At 45.1% G+C, this 18173-nt stretch overlaps 1 protein-coding gene across 1 annotated transcript; it reads right to left on the minus strand.

Annotated features, from left to right (window-relative positions):
* Positions 1-819: 819 nt before the first annotated feature.
* On the minus strand, positions 820-14702 carry mfsd2ab (major facilitator superfamily domain containing 2ab). The gene is made up of 14 exons (XM_034544811.1): positions 14463-14702; positions 11908-12033; positions 10767-10891; positions 6870-6993; positions 6619-6697; positions 6333-6505; positions 6136-6226; positions 5878-5996; positions 5541-5624; positions 3562-3645; positions 3245-3357; positions 3019-3162; positions 2703-2879; positions 820-2621 (listed from the first exon to the last, which is right to left on the minus strand). The coding sequence occupies exons 1-14, from the start codon at positions 14550-14552 to the stop codon at positions 2570-2572; spliced, it is 1581 nt and encodes a 526-aa protein (XP_034400702.1). The 5' UTR covers positions 14553-14702; the 3' UTR covers positions 820-2569.
* Positions 14703-18173: the final 3471 nt, after the last annotated feature.

An 18173-nucleotide genomic window follows, 5' to 3' on the forward strand; every position in this document is an offset into this window, starting at 1 on the left:
TGATATAGTTGCAAATAATTCAAATCATACTTGCCCCAGTGAACTTGGGCCCTTTTTGCATCACAAGTTGTCACTTATTTTATAATATTTACTTATTTTAACAAACTGTAATGTTTGTTTACCATAATTATTTTTTAAATGTCTCGGTTATTTTATGTTTATTGTTATGCACCTTCCACCAGGTAAAACAATTCCTTGTATGTGCAACGTACTTGAGAATGGTGGCTTTTATATTTTTGAAGGAATGTCCGTCCTTCAAAATAAAAGCACATTAAGCTTTTACACATCAGAGTTAAAATGAGACGACGAGGAGCTTAGAAGTGACGAGGCATTTACTAGACTCACTAAAACATCTAACACAGCTCAATAATACACAATTGATACAAGATCATGACACAAATTAGGCATGGATTTAATAACAAATTAAACATAGCTGCTAAAAGTAATAACTAGTTTGATTAGCCACGCTGTCTACTGTATCTGTATAGAACAGGCACTAGATGGCAGTAGTTGACCACGAATAATCTCCAATGTGTAAATAAAACTACTGTAAACCAACTGCAGTGTGATAAGATAATCATGTATCCACATCCATTAGTTGATGATGAATTATTATTTTTTTTAATGTTTTTGAACCAGCTCATTTAACGGGGATTGTTGCTGCTCTCACAACCTGAGCCCCTAAAATATAACACTTATATAACCATCTCTTCAGTAGGCATTGGGACGTGGCTGATTAACCAAATATCAAATACAGACAACTTGTATTTTTTGTTTTTGTTTTTTGCTTCAAGTTAAATAAATGTCAACTCATTCACATTACATTGATCAATTAGTATTTATTAACAATATTTTGTTTTCGTTCATCATTTTCTTAAATAACTACAGTACAGTGTTCATAGGTCCATTTCACAGCCACAAATATATTTACAGGTTTACATACATATGTACATTATGCATAAGGGCTTCAGTGTCCCCGCTAGATTAAAGCTCACACATTTGGCTACGGCCTCAAGAGTCATGGAGGGAAGTTCACCGATGGATCCATAGCAGACACAAAAAAAATTAAATACTAAACAGGGTTGAGCTTTACAGGCTGTACAACTATTAGATACTTTAAACATGTTGTCATTGAGAGTGTCTGCTAGGAGAGATATTAGGAATCTCTAAAGAAACAAGTCGATGTACACGGTTCCATATCAATGGATATGAACCATGTCAATGCACTTTGATGACGGGGACTGATGATCACAAAGCATCCTGGTTGTTGTTGTTTCTTCATCACACACACACACACACACACACACACACACACACTTTTTTTCTCCCAACAATGATGCGCTTCCCTTTTTGAATGCACGTGGAGCAAAGGTCGTAGCCTTGGCAACAACGTGCGCTGAAAGGCGCGTAAATGTCTCACGATTTGACTCCAACTCCTCACTTTGAATCTTCCAATTGGAAACTCAGAGGCCTTAAATATATATATATATATATTTAAATACTGCAAGAATAACCACTTACCAGCAAACATGAATTTCGAAAAAAAAAAAAAAATAGTAAAGAGTAAAAAATAAACCCAGAAAAAAAATAAAATCAAAAATAATAAATATTTAAATTATGATATAACTCAGACAGCTGTAGCCGTCTATTTTTTCCCCAGTATTAAAGGAAACGAAAGAGTTTACAAAAAAAGAAGAAAAAAAAAGCTTTTCCCATTTTCAGTAGCGGCCCTATAAATACGATAATGTCAGTAAGCGAACTGCTTTTACTATTGTAGTGGTTTCAGTACTGTGGTGAGGCCGCTAATGTGCAGCCACGAGTTCAAACTTCACATTATGACGGCTTCTTAACAAGAAAGAGAGCCAGTGGGATGGGAATGAGATTCAAGCAAACTGGCTGACTGGTTTCACTGAACTATGGAGGATAAATGGGGAAAAAAAAAAAGATGAGAAAAACAACATTTAAACATGTTCAGAAATACACACCAAGGCAATGGCTCGAGAGCAAGTGACACGCGAGTCATCCTGTCAGTTCTGAATCTTAAGGCGTCATAACCGTTCAAGTTTCTCACATCTCTGGACGTCGGCGCCGTCTTTGGCGCCGCTCCTGCGTCGGTGTTGACATGCGGGGGGGGGGGGGCCGAAGCTGCACCACCACCTGACGGCCGCTTGTACATGCTCCCGTCACATTTCATGGTTTTGTGTGCAATTTTCAAAACTGAGAACAAGGCCAACAACCTCCTCCTCCTCCCCCCCCTCCCAAAAAAAAAAAAATGTCCACAGTGCTCAAAAGTAGTATGTTATACACGAAAAGTAAGGCTTTTGAGATCTGACGGCACGAGACGGGAGAATGAATTTAATGCTGGGGAAAAAGGTCAAATGTGGAGGGGGGTGTTTTTAGAAAAGGCCTCCCTCCGCGTGGCTGAAGGACACTTTTAGAGTCCATGACGTTTTTTTGTAGACTGAACAGCAGCAGTGGGGGGCAGTGCCTGTAAGAGACGACAGTTCCAGGTAAGTTGCCCAGTGCAAAAAAAATTAGCCCATTGGTCCGCGGGTCTCTAAGAAGTGTCCTAGATCATGTTGACGAGTTCTGTCGAGTCAGTTTCTGAATCCGCTTCGTCCCTGAAAAATCAAAAATTGGAGATTTGATTCACTGACAAACACAACAAACAAAAAAAGGGCATTTCAAGACCACGGTCCTACCTCAGCTCCTGTAGCAGTTTGCGGTTGCCTTGCCGCCGCTCCTCTGTGATTGGATACCAGTACAGAATGACGAGGCCGATGAGGATGAGCCCTATGGGGGCGGCGGAGACCAGCACTTTCAAGGTTATGGCCACTTCCTCTGGTTGAGAGCAGCCTCGACTGATGTAGCCTGCAAAACTGAAACCAGAAGAAACACGCATGTTAAAAAAACTTTTACTTTTTATTATCATTATTGTGTTGCGTTAGATGACACGTTTTGACTGACTTAAAATATAGGTTGTGTGTGTGTGTGTGTGTGTGTGTTTAAGGTACTTACTCTAAACTGAGAGTGGAGATGCCGAGGGAGACTCCAGAGGCGAACTTGGTGAAGAAGACGTAGAAGGAATAGAAGAGCGCTTCGTGACCGGTGGAGTCCGGGTTCTGCACTTGGAAGTCGTCGACGACGTCGGGCAGCATGGACCTGGAGAACACGGAAAGGTTAAGTGTACTACTTATAGGTACTTTTTACTACTAAAAAAACAAAAAAACAACGTGGATCTTACCAGGGCAGCAGGAAGGCTGCAGCCACTCCGACGCCAGCAGCAAAGGAGACGATGTAGGTGATGATCAGATTGCTCTTCATACACACCACCAGGATCATGAAGGGAACCACCGACTGGACAGGACAGAGACGCATTAGACCGACGCGCACACACGCACACACACACACGGTGAGCTGCCAGTCAGAGATGAACTTCCTAAAAACGAGGCTCTTAAATAAAACACACTTGGAGCCGCTTTTCCTACAACTCCCGGGATATAATTTAATGCCCGCCAACCTTCACAGGCAGTGGCGGTTGAACGTGACTGTGGGCCTTACCAAGCTGCCAGCGCAGACCGCCGTCTTTTTCCCAAAGCGAGTCAGGAACCACTGCCAGAAGGGGATGGCCAGCGTAGCAGACAGCTGAGAGGAGGAAGAAAAACATTCAAAAAGCTTTGGTTAACCAGCTGTTTGTTTTCAAACCCTCCAGACAAAAAAAAACCCCACAAAAAAAAAAAAACACAAAAGTTGCATTAAATTCCACACGAGGCCTTCGATTGCAGCTTCAGACCCTCGGGCGCCACGTGACATCACAGCGGAGAGAAGCACAACAGTAGACGCATTCTCAAAAAAAAAAAAAAGACTCCAGCTTTCGTTTTTTTTGTGGGTTTCGACCTCTCGCATCTGCCAAACGCAACAGAAAACCACACGGTTTTCTTCGGCTCTTCCCAAAACTAAATTTGAGCTCAAATGTGGTGCATAAATGTCCACAGGGGTCACCCGATGACTCTACAAGGGGTGAGCTTGGATCAGTTGGACCTCTGACCCCTCCATGTTTGACTACGGTAAAGATAAGAGCGGCGGTGCTTTACACACACACACACACACACACACACACACACACACACACACACACACACACACACACACACACACACACACACACACACACACACACACACACACACACACACACACACACACACACACACACACACACACACACACACACACACACACACACACACACACACACACACACACACACACACACACACACACACACACACACACACACACACACACACACACACACAGTATTAATGACATTGCAGAGTAAATGTTTTGCAGCAGGGCTTTTTTTCTTTCTTTATAAACTATTTTCTTGTGTTGTGTCAGCAGTGCGTGCGTCTGAACTTCATCTTCAAAGCCACCAGCCCACACCACTTCCTCCCCTCCATGAGCCTCATCAGGTCGTTCTTTTACAAGACATCAAAACATAATTATCAGTTTACGTGGCCCAAACCTTCCTCATTCGGGCACGTTTTTAACACAAGACGACCACAGCGTGTTCCTGCCAAATGAAAATGAGCTTGTTTGTGGCGCGGCAATGGAAGTAATGCAGCATGCTGGAAGCAAAGTGCCATATATTAAAAAGGAAGAACATTACATACAAAGGGGATTTTTGTTTGTTGCAATTATCGAACTGCCCGTTGCTCTTGCGCAACGTTTCATGACATTTGACCATTAGCGTGTCACAGAGTTTGAATTACAAGTCCTCACATGACACCAGTCGGTTTGACGTGTTCAGTTTGAACCCATCTTCGCACTAACAAGCTTCCAGGGTTAGTCTGACATCTCATCCAATCACTGAAGGAGAGGATTAGGATCACTTACTGACGATTACGGAGCGGTTCCTAGAAGAGCTCACACTGTCGGAGCCTCTGAAAAGTAACTTTACTAAATAAATGTGCTCCAACAAAAAAAAGAAAACTCCGGAATCCTTTCCGTAAAGTAAAGGATCAAAGCATGTAATCTGCGGCTCTGATGTGCGTGCTACAGAAAGCACATTTTATGGATTAATTGGGTTTAATACCTGCCAGGATCTGAAGAGACTCCGACTTGAGGAACCGTTTCTTCAGGGAAGGTCAAGGGAGATAATGTGGCTCCACTACTGTCTGTGGGAATGGGATGGCATTCAGGCGGAGCGGCCACAGTGGACAACAGGCCGCCAGGAGACACCGCTTTCTGAGCGAGCACAGACTCGCCTTGTGATCGAAGAACAATTTATGTGTCCGCCCCGGGAGGGAAGCTTTTGTCTGCACTCTGAAGCTAATGGCTTAACTTATTACTACACAATTGGGACTGCTTGTGGTTTCATGTGCTGGGAGGGGGGGAATATGCAGCCATTGCTCTGGCAACAGTGCACCTATCTGAAGGAGTGCCACCTGTGTGTGTGTGTGTGTGTGTGTGTGTGTGTGTGTGTGTGTGTGTGTGTGTGTGTGTGTGTGTGTGTGTGTGTGTGTGTGTGTGCTCACCATGATGGCCAGTAGTATATTCTGGAAGTCGTTTCTGAAGCCCAGTGTCGAGCTGCAGAACAAGGCGAAGTTTCCCTCCAGGAGCTGCGGGACAGAACATTTACTCAGTCAAATCCTACTGCCTGAACAAACAAATACACAGACACACACACACACACACACACCTCTTGGACAACTTTGCAGGTGCCACTTTAACTCTGACCGGGAGCACAAATCACCGAGTGACGAAGTAACGACAAAAAGGCGTAAAGTGTACCGACTTGCGGTTCATGCACACACACACACACACACACACACCTCCTGAGCTCAAAGTAAAAACATGTGCCGCTGTACGCACCATGAAACCCAGCGAGGTGAAGAGGAAGACCATGACCAGCTTGGCATACGGTCCGTGTCCCATCACCAGCTTGATCCCCTGGAAGAAACCCATGGGCTCGGACCTGGGACGACAAGACTCTGGAGAGAGGGGGGAAAAGAAAAATAGGAAAGAGTGAGCAAGGATGCAACATCACATCCAATAGGAAACATTAGTGTAGTTTGTGAGGCGTCTAAGCGGAAAGGATGGTGGCCGGTTTGACAGAGATTAACGTCTCACCTTTCTTCTCTCTCACGCCGAAGAAAAGAACAATGGCACACAGGACGTAGATGATGCAGATGACGCCAGAGGCAATCATGTAGGCCGTTTTCTGTGAAGGAGGAACAAGAGAAAAGAAACGGGGTTAGCGAACACCGTTTCAGTTGTCGTCATCGGCCTCGACCGTCTCCATGCGTCTCACGGCTCGGGTGGTTTACCGTGTCATCCAGGGAAATGACGGGCGCCGACGCATTGAGGCCGACGGACAGCGAGGAGTTCAGGCCCGCCGCGATGTCAGCGGGTCCCGGGAGGCAGGGAGCAGTCGCCATGCCCACGATCTGCCCCTGGATAGCGGTGCCGAGAACGGTGCCCAGGACCTCCACCGTCATCCCTGTCGGTGGAGGAAACGCGAGGTGGGGTTTTAGTGAACGAACGAATCGAAACAAAACAGTTTGCAAAGAAAAAGGAAAAAAAAAAAGGGTCTACGCAGACTGTGACACTCACTGTACGCGGTGGCGGAGTCTCTTTCCTTCTGCTCGGAGCTGATGAACATGGTGAGGGCAGAGTACGGCACATGGAAGCACTGGGAAAAAGAGCGACAAGGGGAGAAGATTGATACAACTCTGAGACTCTCTGCAGGTGAACTGTCAAATGCCAAAGTATTTCTAATTAGAGGATTTGCTAAGAAATGAGAAAATGTGCAATACGGGGACATTGACACAACAGTTGCTGGGATTGTCGAGTGTTGTACTCACAGTTTGAAGGGTCTGGAAGATGCAGTAGAAGAAAAGGTACCAGATGACTTTGCCTTCCTCAAAGGGAGGAACGAACCATATGAGGAAATAGGAAAGCACCGCCAGGGGGGTTGAGAGCACGACCCTTTACGGAGACAAAAAGAGAGAGAGACAACATCGGTGGATGAAACCTTGAAACACGGCGTAAACAAATTATCAGCCGTATGAAAAGCGGGGACACTCGTTACATAAACTGCGCCCATTTAAGCAAGTCTTTCATTACATTTGTGCCCCCCCCCCCCTCCCCCTCGGCCCAGCACCGATCGGCGTCCCATTGCCGATTAATAGAGAAAGGGGGTTCCTGCTGTTCCACGAACACAGGACGGGTCGAGCTTGTGGCTAAATCGGAGGGGCATGAGAGTACGTGACACTCACTTGTGTCCCTTCTGTTGCAGGAATGTGGTTCAACGAGGCAATGTTGTGTAAGAAAAACGTTCATAGGTCTGCCTCACAGGTCTAATATCCAGTAAATCTCCATCAAGAAGTCATTTAAAGAGGGAGTAGGATTCCTCTCGTCACTTCCTTCCCCCTAGTTGCTCCTTCCTATGGTCAGATCGACGCTCTCCAATCAGAGGCGAGATAGCGAGAGCAGCCACACCTCTGGAAACAAAGAGCGTGGGCGTCAAACTTTTCCGCCTATTCTCCGGAAGAATGAATTCAAACACCAGGCGATTCATCCTCATCGGACAGGAAGTGAAGTCACACACTCGTCACTGCAATGTATAAATAAATAAAAGACGTAACTTCTCGCCAGCAGACCGGCCACTAATCAACAGAAGCCCATTTACAGCCACAGGACGTACTTAGAAGAGCGTGATGTCAGCGGGAGCAGCATTCATGTGACTCCGTCGACCACGTAATGTGATTAACTGTACACCCGTGTGAAGTCACTGTGAGGAGTGTGCAGCGTGGGCTGATATTTTATCTGGATATGACGATGCATTTAGGAATGCATGTTTGTTTTTAAAGCTTATTCCATTGTTGCTAATTGACAAGCAGCATAAAAGGATCGACGTTACTGGATTTAACCCGACCGAGGTGCGTTAAAAAAAAAAATCACCTTTCCTTGGAGATGCTCCGCTTCATTTAGACGTGTTATAACTGATAAAACAAGGTGTGGAAGGCATAAAGACTTTTATAGACTTTCACGTCCCATCTTTTTCCAGTGAATGCTGTTCTTAAAACAGTTTGCCAGATTAAGCCAGGACGTGCACCGTGCTGATGCACTTCCTGGAATCATATTCAAAATGTACTCTGAAATAGCCGCGATGACTATCGGGGGATTTCTTTAACTCAGCAGGTGACAGCTTCTTAAGTCTGCTGCTTATTAAACTGTGAACATTTTATTTTATTTTTAAAAAAGGGCTGACAGCAATACATAAATAAAATGACTTTGGCAGCAATCATATTGTCTGTGTGTGATTAACTGGAATAAAAGTAGAAAACCAAGCTGATGTTGTGTTTTTTTTATGCTCCGAGAAAAACTTCAGAAATCGGAGAAAAGTAAAAAAAAAAAATAATAATAATTAATAATCTACTTTATGTGGAATTGTGAAATAAATAAAAAAACTCAAAACACTGGTGTCTTCATCCCAATCTTTGGCACACTTGAATACATTCATGTTAGGGACGGAAGACAGGCAGTCTTAGTTGGATACTTAATGGACAATGTCCAATTAATACGTGTATAATGTATTTACAGGGAACCTGCAGCGCGTCGTCCCTTGTGACCGAGCCGGTGGCTCCGCTTCAAGCTTGAACTTTAGTGACCTCCTAGTGAATTCCTGAATTCCTCAGTCAGGCTTTAAAAATCCTGCAGGGCCAGTCGCTGATTGGCTCACCCGTGTGGTGTGTTGTGGGCTGGACCAATGAGAGCATAGCCTGACTCGTCTGCCCCTCCCCCTTCACTTCCTACAACCCGGAGCTCGTAAGACGTAACTGCTCCGGAAGGGGGGGGGGGGGGGGGGGGGGGGGGGGGGGGGGGGGGGGGGGAGTTTCTTTCTTTCTTCCTCCTCCTCCTGTGGCTTCATCCCTGATCTCAGGCACCGCGCCCCATCTCCTCTTTACGACGGAGTGATGAAACCAAAAGTGCCAATCATTCCGCCATCCTTTCTTCTCACCCACCCACCACAAAATGCATCTCCCTTTGCAGAACCGAGCATGACCCACTTTGGAGGTTCAAGCATCAGCATCTCGATGTAAACATTACAATCGTTAAACTGACCACAACCCTCTGTCTTCAAATCAATAGGTCCAGAGTATGCATGACATTATTATACATTACAAATGTTCACAGGAGGCTATAGATGTGGCTATAGAACAAATAACTATTGTTTTTTTTGTCTGATAGCAAATCACGGAGGATCCAGAAAACCTTCATCTGAACGTGAAGAACAAGAAGACATTTCATCACGTTGTTGCACACATAAAAAAAAAAAAAAAAAGAGGAACAGACGACTCTACTGGGGAAACCGCAGCCAAACACAACGGCCATTTCTTTGTGATCTAAATTAAATCACACAGGTGATCTCTACACTCACACTAAAAAAAATCCGGGTTCATCTCCCAACTGTACACACACACACACACACACACACACACACACACACACACACACACACACACACACACACACACACACACTTTTTAAATTACATAGCCAGGGGAGTAAATTCGCGGAGCGGCACGCGGCGCTCATTACAGAGCCGACTACACCCTGGGACACGTCGTCACCTTTTCTCCTGGTCACACCGGGTTCTGACACGCCGTCTGAGTGGACCCTGTGTGAATTGTACACTTCAGGAACAGGCAAATAACTTGTACGCAATGAAGCCAACTGCGTAGGCTGCTCAGATGCATGAAGAAAAGGGTCAGGAACCTTTCTGTGAAGAAGCACCACAGGGCCTCCCACACGGGCTCATTTGCACGGTGACATTTTTAACTTCGAGGGGGATTTCACAGAAAGAAAAAAAAAAAAATATCCAAAATGCTATTATGTGTCATTTACATTTTTTCTTTTAATACCTCAAGGGTGGCAATTTGTGCAAATGAGTGTATCATCGGAAACATCAAATAGCTAAAAAAAAAGTTTAGACTAATAAATATTTGAACAGAGAGCCGAGCCCTTTAAAAAAAATAAAAAAATTAGAGGATTCTCTCTGGAAAAAGTGTTTGTGTGCCGGCTGTGAAGAGCAAACTCAGGAGCAGGCAGGATTATGTTCGTCAATACCGTGCCGGAGGCCATGCAGTGGGAAACGACCAAGAAGAAGCGCCTGCAGGGACCGCTGCCATATTGGTTTTGAAAGTCTCAAGTAGCTTCGCATTTTAAAACCTAAGCGGCCGAGCCTGAACCATTTCAACTAAACACATGTTTTAGCAGATTATTTTATAGCCTATGTGTATGTGAGACAGAGACAGAGAGACAGAGAGAGACAGAGGGGGGAGGAGCTTGAATGACATGTGTTGGACAAAGAGGAAACACAGTAATTGCATCAGCATGACCCACAGTAACCTCCCGGGGGACAACAAAGCCCCGCCCCCAAACACTGAAACATGTACAGTGCTTTGCTTGAAAAAAAAAAAAAAAATTCCATTCACAGCTGTGACTCACCAAGGCTGACAGCAGGCCCCACCCCCCCCCCCATTTCCGACAGCAAATGGTGTGAGAAGTGCTTCAGTGACACATAACTGGGCTCTATCAACAAGGTAATGGAAATGGCCCATGAGAGACTCAAACAGTACAGCTGGAGGAGAAAATTATCAGATTTAAACAAAAACAAAAAACCCTCTTAAATGCAGATGTAGTCGTCACGTAAATAAAGTCCGACGGTATCAGACGGTAGTTTGAGTTCGACTTACCAGGGCAGCATGCGCCCGAAGCGCGTCCACGGGCTTCGGGAGACCAGGAAGCCCACCGTCGGGTCCGTTACGGCGTCCCACGCTCGGCCCACAAACAAAATGATGGAGGCGTAGAAGGGATCCAGCTGCAAAAAAATAAATAAATAAAAAAGGGAGACAAGACACAAACCTTTAGTGCAACTGTGACATTTAAAAAGCACACAAAATCTCAATTCAGCAGAGGGGACGTTCTTGATGCTCAAAAAGACCATTAAACATCGCCCGGGGCCCCGTACACTAGCATCAACAACAGAGCGACTAAATGTCAACCTATACATAGCATGCGCTTGTTAAACCGCTAAGCTGTTTGATGGAGCAGTCGGCAGTGTGGCTTTACAACGTGACATCACAGTGAGTAGTGTTTAGTTGTACTCTTCCTTTTTATTTTTAAACAGTCATTACTCGGAAGGGAACCACTTAATAGTGAAGGTGCCACTTGGCAGCTCGGCTCAGTCTGCAGTTCATTTAGCATCGAGGGGAGGAGCCTGACTCGAGGCTCGGCGAGATGAATGCTCGACTCCCGACTGTACAATCAGCGCCTCGCTGTGTCACCCAATAGACTTTTAATCTACGATCTTGGTAGCCGGACAAAGCAAAACCCTGGGAAGCAGTTGACTTACACGCTATTTGGGCCTTAACCATGAGATTAGTGTCAGAGCCCATTAAAGCGAGCGCCTCACCGCCTCCCTCACATTTTTTTCAGAACAAGCCTCTGTAAGCCTTTTTGATACAGTGGAGTCAATAATGGAAACAGAAACTTTTTCCACCTTTTTTTTTTTCCCAGGATAATCGGCCCTTTGTTGGGGAGCTTTGGCGGGTCACAATGTCCTACAGGCGGCCTTGTGAGAGAGGTGGTTTGAGGGCAGAGGAGGGATCACGCCCAACTCATTGCTCTCAGGTCCGTAAATGCCACCGCACAGACTGCGGCGGGACAGCATAGGGTACAGGAAGGACAGTGTTGCATGCACAGTATGTTCCCTATACCAGTGTGGTGGTCCTTTAAGGGGGGGGGGGGGCATATTTAGGTCCGCAGTATGAATGAGACACTAAATGTCTTGACAGGTGTGCTCATGGAAATTTGAAATAGTGCAAACCAACTCACCTGAGCTACGTCCAGCAGATAGATCTGCAGAAAGAATCCCAGGGCACATCCTGTGATCTGGTAGGGGGCTCCGCCGACGGCGTAGCAGATCTTGTTGCAGACCGACAATTTGTTCCTGTGTTCATGCTGGGGGGGGGGGAAGAGAGAAACTGTTAATCAGAGTAATACAAGCAGCTCGATGAATCCGGGATTAGGACATTTTAAAAGATCTGAGATCCGACTATCTACTAAGAAGACAATGCCAAACGAATGAGTCAATGTTAGCCTTTAGGACACTTTCTCCAGAAGTAGGTTAAGTATTTGCAGCTGCCTTACAAAACTGTTCAGGCTCCGCAGGGCCAAGCCCTCGTGATTATAGGAGGGGTAGTTTCTGCAGAGTAGACATACAGCAGCTCAGAAACTAGCAGGGCGACTGCATTATAGCAGCACGCAGTCTAATGCTCGGGTAACAAATCATTCTCTGATTATTCTGAAGTGCCTCATAAAAGGAATATGGCCCCCGAATTCATAAATGGCTAAAGAGTCTTAAGAAAACAAGAAGCTAATCATCATATAGCGTATTTGGCAAAAGTCAGGGACGGCTACTGTGGGAACAAGAAACCCTTGGTTTTCCTTAACAAGTGCTCATTCTTCTCCGTTTTCACCACCGTGGATGCAATAATGTCAACAGACAGACAGTAAAACAACTCCTCTAGCAGCAACACGGATCTCTGCAGACTAGTCAGTGCCAGGGCATGACAACACCATGGTGCCCCACACACACACACACACAACGAAAGCGAGGGGCGAAACGGATTGCCTTGCCAGTTTGACCAGGGCACTGTGACCACTCCTGGCCACAGAGGGATGTAAACACACCCTCCCCGCTGACCAATCAAAAGGCTATAAAGTTATAAACCGGCTTCAAGAGACAGTACCTTGAACTGCAGGCACATTTCAGTAGTCTTCTCACCGACGTGCATGAGAAAGACCTCCTCAGAGTTCACGCCACGACACTAAAACACCCCCGTTACTGCAACTACTGAATGAACCGGCCTCCGTCTTGTTGATACACCCAACCCAGCCTTTGTTTAGGGGACAAAAAGAAACCTGTACTGCGATGTTGTGATGGTGCTAGGGACAATTCTCCATACTTAAGTGACTCAATACAATGGTAGGCACCACACCGGTTTGATTAACTGGTGATTTGGTGTTGACGTGACACTGCAGTGAGTGTACCTACTTATGTCACAAGGCACAGAAGCACTTAAAAACATCTTTTGCACATACACACAAAAAAAAAAAGCCTGACACAATTTACCTAATGAGGTCAATCAAGCCAGACATGAAAAGAAGCCTCCTTTCACTGCTCTAAAAAAGGCTACTACTTGGGTTATCACAGCAGACTGTAAACACGTGACTCAAAAAAGGTAGCCAAACTGTTTTTTTATATTTGTATAAATATTACAAGATATGTTAAAAATTTAAAATCAGCCTGTCCCCATCTGAGAGTCTGACACGTCGCCTTGTTAAGGTGATCCCTGCTGCATTCAAAGATATGGATATCAACCCCCCTCCTCCTCCTCCTCCTCCTCTCCAAATACGAAATTAAACCCAGACGTTCTTCAACAAAACGAAGAGTCTTGGGAGACCAAAAGGTGAAAAGCAACAGCTTAAAATGCCCTTTTTCATGCCTATGCAAAACAATGTCGCTGCTCCAATGTTAAGCCGTTGTGCACACAGAAAAAAAAACAGAAAAGTACCGATAAAGATTTAATTTGTTTGCCGATTTTCTCCCAACGTTCAAAACGCGTGTTCGAACTGTAGCCCCCTGAACGCAACACCAACCCAACTCGGGCGACTGTAGGTTCCCCACACGAACCAATATGGAGCTCACTTGTGAGGTACCTTCTACGTCGGATTCATTTTTATTTATGAATTAAAAACAAATGAGAAAGTCCAGCATATATATATATATATAGTTAGCTGCATGGCGAATGAGACGTTAGCCCAACGTGAGCTGATGTGAAACAGCTACATAATAAAAAATTAAAAAAGCAGCCGTTGGGAGAGAAGAGCAACGCTAACGTTACTTTTCGGTGGATTTCATATTTAGCTCCGTGCGGCCGGGGTTTAACTAGTTATATGTGCAGCTTTAAAAAACAGCTCATTACAGTGTCTGGGGAAACTTAAAATTCCGACTTAATTCTGAAGCTAATTGAGCTTTCCGCTCAGCTAACGTCTGAAGACGGGTCTCGTGAAAGGCTTCGCCGTGGGTTGGTAAGCCGAAGTTTAACCGGGTACGTACGCCGACTGAAAATACATTATATTCCTTCTAGTCAATCATTTTTAATTCACCCTCGTGTAGAAATATATATAAACGCAACCCCCGGGCTCAGCAGCGTGACGTGACTCAGTCCCTCGCAATGCATGCATGCATGCAGTCATTCATAAAAAATGTAAATTAAAAACAGCTTCTTCTTTCTCACCCCCCCCACCCCCAAGTCTCGTGCATCGCCTAAAGCCGCCCCAGCACGTACACATAAATAACTCTGAACCCATGAATGAAAACGTACCTTCCTGGCGAGCGTGATTCCGTCCGATTGGACCGGTTTGTTCAATAAATTGGCGTTGGAGTATTGTTCGCCTCCTTCTCCTTTCGCCATAGCGCAAGGGCGGTGGTTGTTTGTTTTTTTTCCTTCTTAAATTAAGGGGATATCAAACAGGTTGTTCCCGAGAGGAGTTGAAGGAAAGGCCGCTCCGTAGTATCGACGTGGTCCAACAATCTGAGATGATGCGCAGGCAGAAAGACTGGATGTAGTAAAAGGATTTTTTTTTTTTTTTTTTAGAGCTCCACGCCCCCCTTTCAACGGGCCATTCCGTCTTTAGCCCCGCCCCCGTTTGGAGGCGGGGCTAAAGATGCTCACGCTTGCAGCCAACGATAAAAGAAATCAAACTCACACACTTTCTCTTAAAAATTATCATTTGGAAATGGGCCTTATAAACATTTTTATTTCGTTTGAAATAAGAAGTAACTACATCTCCAGTGAAAATGTCCCACGTTGCACACCTGTAAACAAACAGGTAAACCCCTGTTCCAGTATCAACATAACGTGTCACTCATGTCCTTAATACTCTTGAGTCATGTTTTTTAAAAATCATAAATTAATAAAAACACTGCAAACCAAAGGCATTTGCGGTGAAGTTTAAATATTAGAAATTCTCGAATATGGCTTGAGCATGTTGCTAATAAACTGCACTGTACGCACATTGCACATCCTAATTTAAATCCAAAATACTATGTTTAAATGTATCTTTGCATTGAAATTAACATTTTACCATTTCTGCCAGCTCTGATTGTGACATCTTACTATTAGACCAACACATACATGTTTATATATGGTTTAGGCCATGCACACACATCAATATATAGCAATTTACTTATTTATGTTTACACATAACATCATAATAGTTACAGTGGGCATTATATTAGTTTATTTAAGAGCAGCTGATACAGACACACGATAAATGTGGGTACGCCAATAAAACAACCGTATCGTTAAACATTTAACTGTTTTGAAGTGTAAGTTATACATTTTAAGAATTGAATTGTACATTTTTCTTGTCCAGTAGATTTTCTTGCCGTGTAACTGGTTGAAAACTACAAATGGTGGTTTGGTGGGCTGTGACTCCTCATATGCATCTGTATAAAACCCACAATAAAAAAAAAAGTTCTTCCAATGTCTGGATTAAATGTAATTTACAGGCACGCACCGCTTTTGCATATTGCATAATTTGGAAGTACGTTTCCAATGAAGTCGTATAGCTGCTTCCTGGAAGCACACACAAGATTCCTCATCTGTGGCAGAACAAACAAACAACTCTACTCAAGCGGCTAACTGGAGGGTGTGTATAGCTTCTCAAACCCTCACTCGCTCTCTCTATCAGGTCTTTATTTGCAGAGCGGCCGTGCATGTATACGTGTTCCTCTTATATAGCTGAGCATACATACCGACAGTACACACACACACACATGCAGTAAACACACGCCGCCACTAGTTTGAATGCTCATCTTTGTTTCCAGCACTGGAGAGCAGGAGATGTCAAGATATGTGCCACGTTTACTCACAGGATTTCTACCATCACACACACACACACACACACACACACACTTCGACAGGCCTCACACAGGTAACCGCCTCCCTTAGATCAAACATACGTGTACAATGCAGCTATATCAGCACCGTATTTGTTTATTCACGCTAGATGCACGCACACACCTCAGAGGAACTCTTTCTCTCTCTCTCTCTCTCCGCTGCCTTGCTCATGGTCAGATAGTTGAACCTCAACCCTGACAACCGTTCAGTCAAATTCAGACCGCACGCACATGTCGTGTGAGCCTGTACAGGCAAATCAATGTGTGTCAACATGCAGATGTTTGACTATGGGGGGGGCTGTACTGTATTTAACAATCTCTTTCACGGTTGCAAAGCCTGTTTGTTGACATCTTACTCTTTGCCAATAGCAACGTTGGGTAATTTCACACCGGAGGATGAACAGTTTGAGAAATGTTGATAGTAATATTGAGATTGACACGCTGCAGGTAGGAGGAAAAAGAACAAAGAAAAAGTTCAGGAAATGAAATGATTGCGGAGTTCAATCCACTTGATTTTCATGAATGTCGTGGGGTTCAGAAGAGCCCCTGAATGCATCACGACACCAAACACTTGGCGACTGGATCCCACATCGTGCAGGATGTTAGCCTACAACAATATTAAATGCATGGTTTTCACTGCAAGAAAATTCCTACACACGTGCCATTGAAAAAGAAAAAAAATCCAAATAATAAATTTTCCATCAATATGACTACGCAGCACTACTAACCAGATTAACATTACTGTCACGTTTTATTCGTGTTCTCAAATGTTTCTGTATCTGCTGCTCTTAAATTAATGCAATCTAAGACAGTGCGTGGTGTTATATGTAATAAATACTGTATGTGAATAAGTAACGTCAAAAAACAAGCAGACATTGCCAAATAACTTGAATAGGAACGAGCAGCCCCCCCCCCCCACACACGCTGTATCCAGTTCTCTTTGTATCAAAGCATTTATTTGTTTGAGAATCGCAGCCGGGGACAAGTTTCTTATTGCTTGTACGTAAATACACACAGAAGAGGTCCAACGGAGGTGTTCATCTTCCCGAAGCCCATCCAAACCAACGGGGACTCGGTCCTCACAGGAGAACCCGAACCCCCCTCACAATATACACAAAGACCGCACTCTGCACATCCACAGAGACCGAAACCCTGATCCAACGGGGCCACTTTCCCATGGATCGCCTTACCTGTCCCATTTGTTTTTTCCAGCTCGGCCTCTGACTGAGCAACAGGAATGGCGTGCGACCCCCCCCCCCCCCCCCCCCCCCCCCAACCCCCCGCAGAGGTGATCCCCCCCCACCGGGAGTAAACCCGTGAGAGTCGGTTAAACCGCTGAAATATGTTTTGGATTCGGCCCACTGCGAGTGCAAGATGAGGTGCAAGCAGGGACACAGGGCACGCTGAGAAAGATTAACCTTCAGGCTTTTGGGGGGCGTAACAGTGGTTTATCGGCGTGCATGAGATTGTGTACGCGTGCGCTCGCTTGAGTGCACGTGCGCGTGCGCTATGCGCCACTTGTTTATAGGCATTACACTGGCACATGTGACGACTGTACTGTGTACAAGGGGATATATTTATTGTGAGTGCATGTATATGTGTGTGAGTGGAGCCTCATGACTGTGTGTGTATTACCCGGTGTGTGTGTGTGTGTGTGTGTGTGTGTGTATATCTCAGAGAGTAATGCTTGCGAAGGTCGAGCTCTCTGTGCGTCACGTCAACCAGGCAGAAGGGTCTACATAGCTACAGGTGGAAACTCAGGAGGGAGGGCATTAAACACACACACACACACACACACACACACACACACACACGCACGCACAAGCAGAGGGAAGTTGCAAGTGAAGGGGGAAGTTGTCATGTGCCCTGTGTCCAGGCGTTCAGGTATTTTCCCATCAGGTGGGTTACTGTGTGTTAGATACACTTGAACCTCTGCTATTAAATGTGACCTACGTCCACAGGTTTCCATAGAAATCAATGCGTATCATCAACGTGTGTGTTTGCCACACATCTCATTGTCCTGCGATAATCCCAAAATCCCTGTCGAGGGAGCGTGACCCTAAACCTCCCGGGGTAAAGATGCGCCACCCCTGCAGTCTATCGCCGTCTTCCCAGTGAAGCCTCCTGGAAA

The sequence above is a fragment of the Cyclopterus lumpus genome, chromosome 11 (assembly GCF_009769545.1).
Source record: "Cyclopterus lumpus isolate fCycLum1 chromosome 11, fCycLum1.pri, whole genome shotgun sequence".
NCBI classification, from domain to species: domain Eukaryota; kingdom Metazoa; phylum Chordata; class Actinopteri; order Perciformes; family Cyclopteridae; genus Cyclopterus; species Cyclopterus lumpus.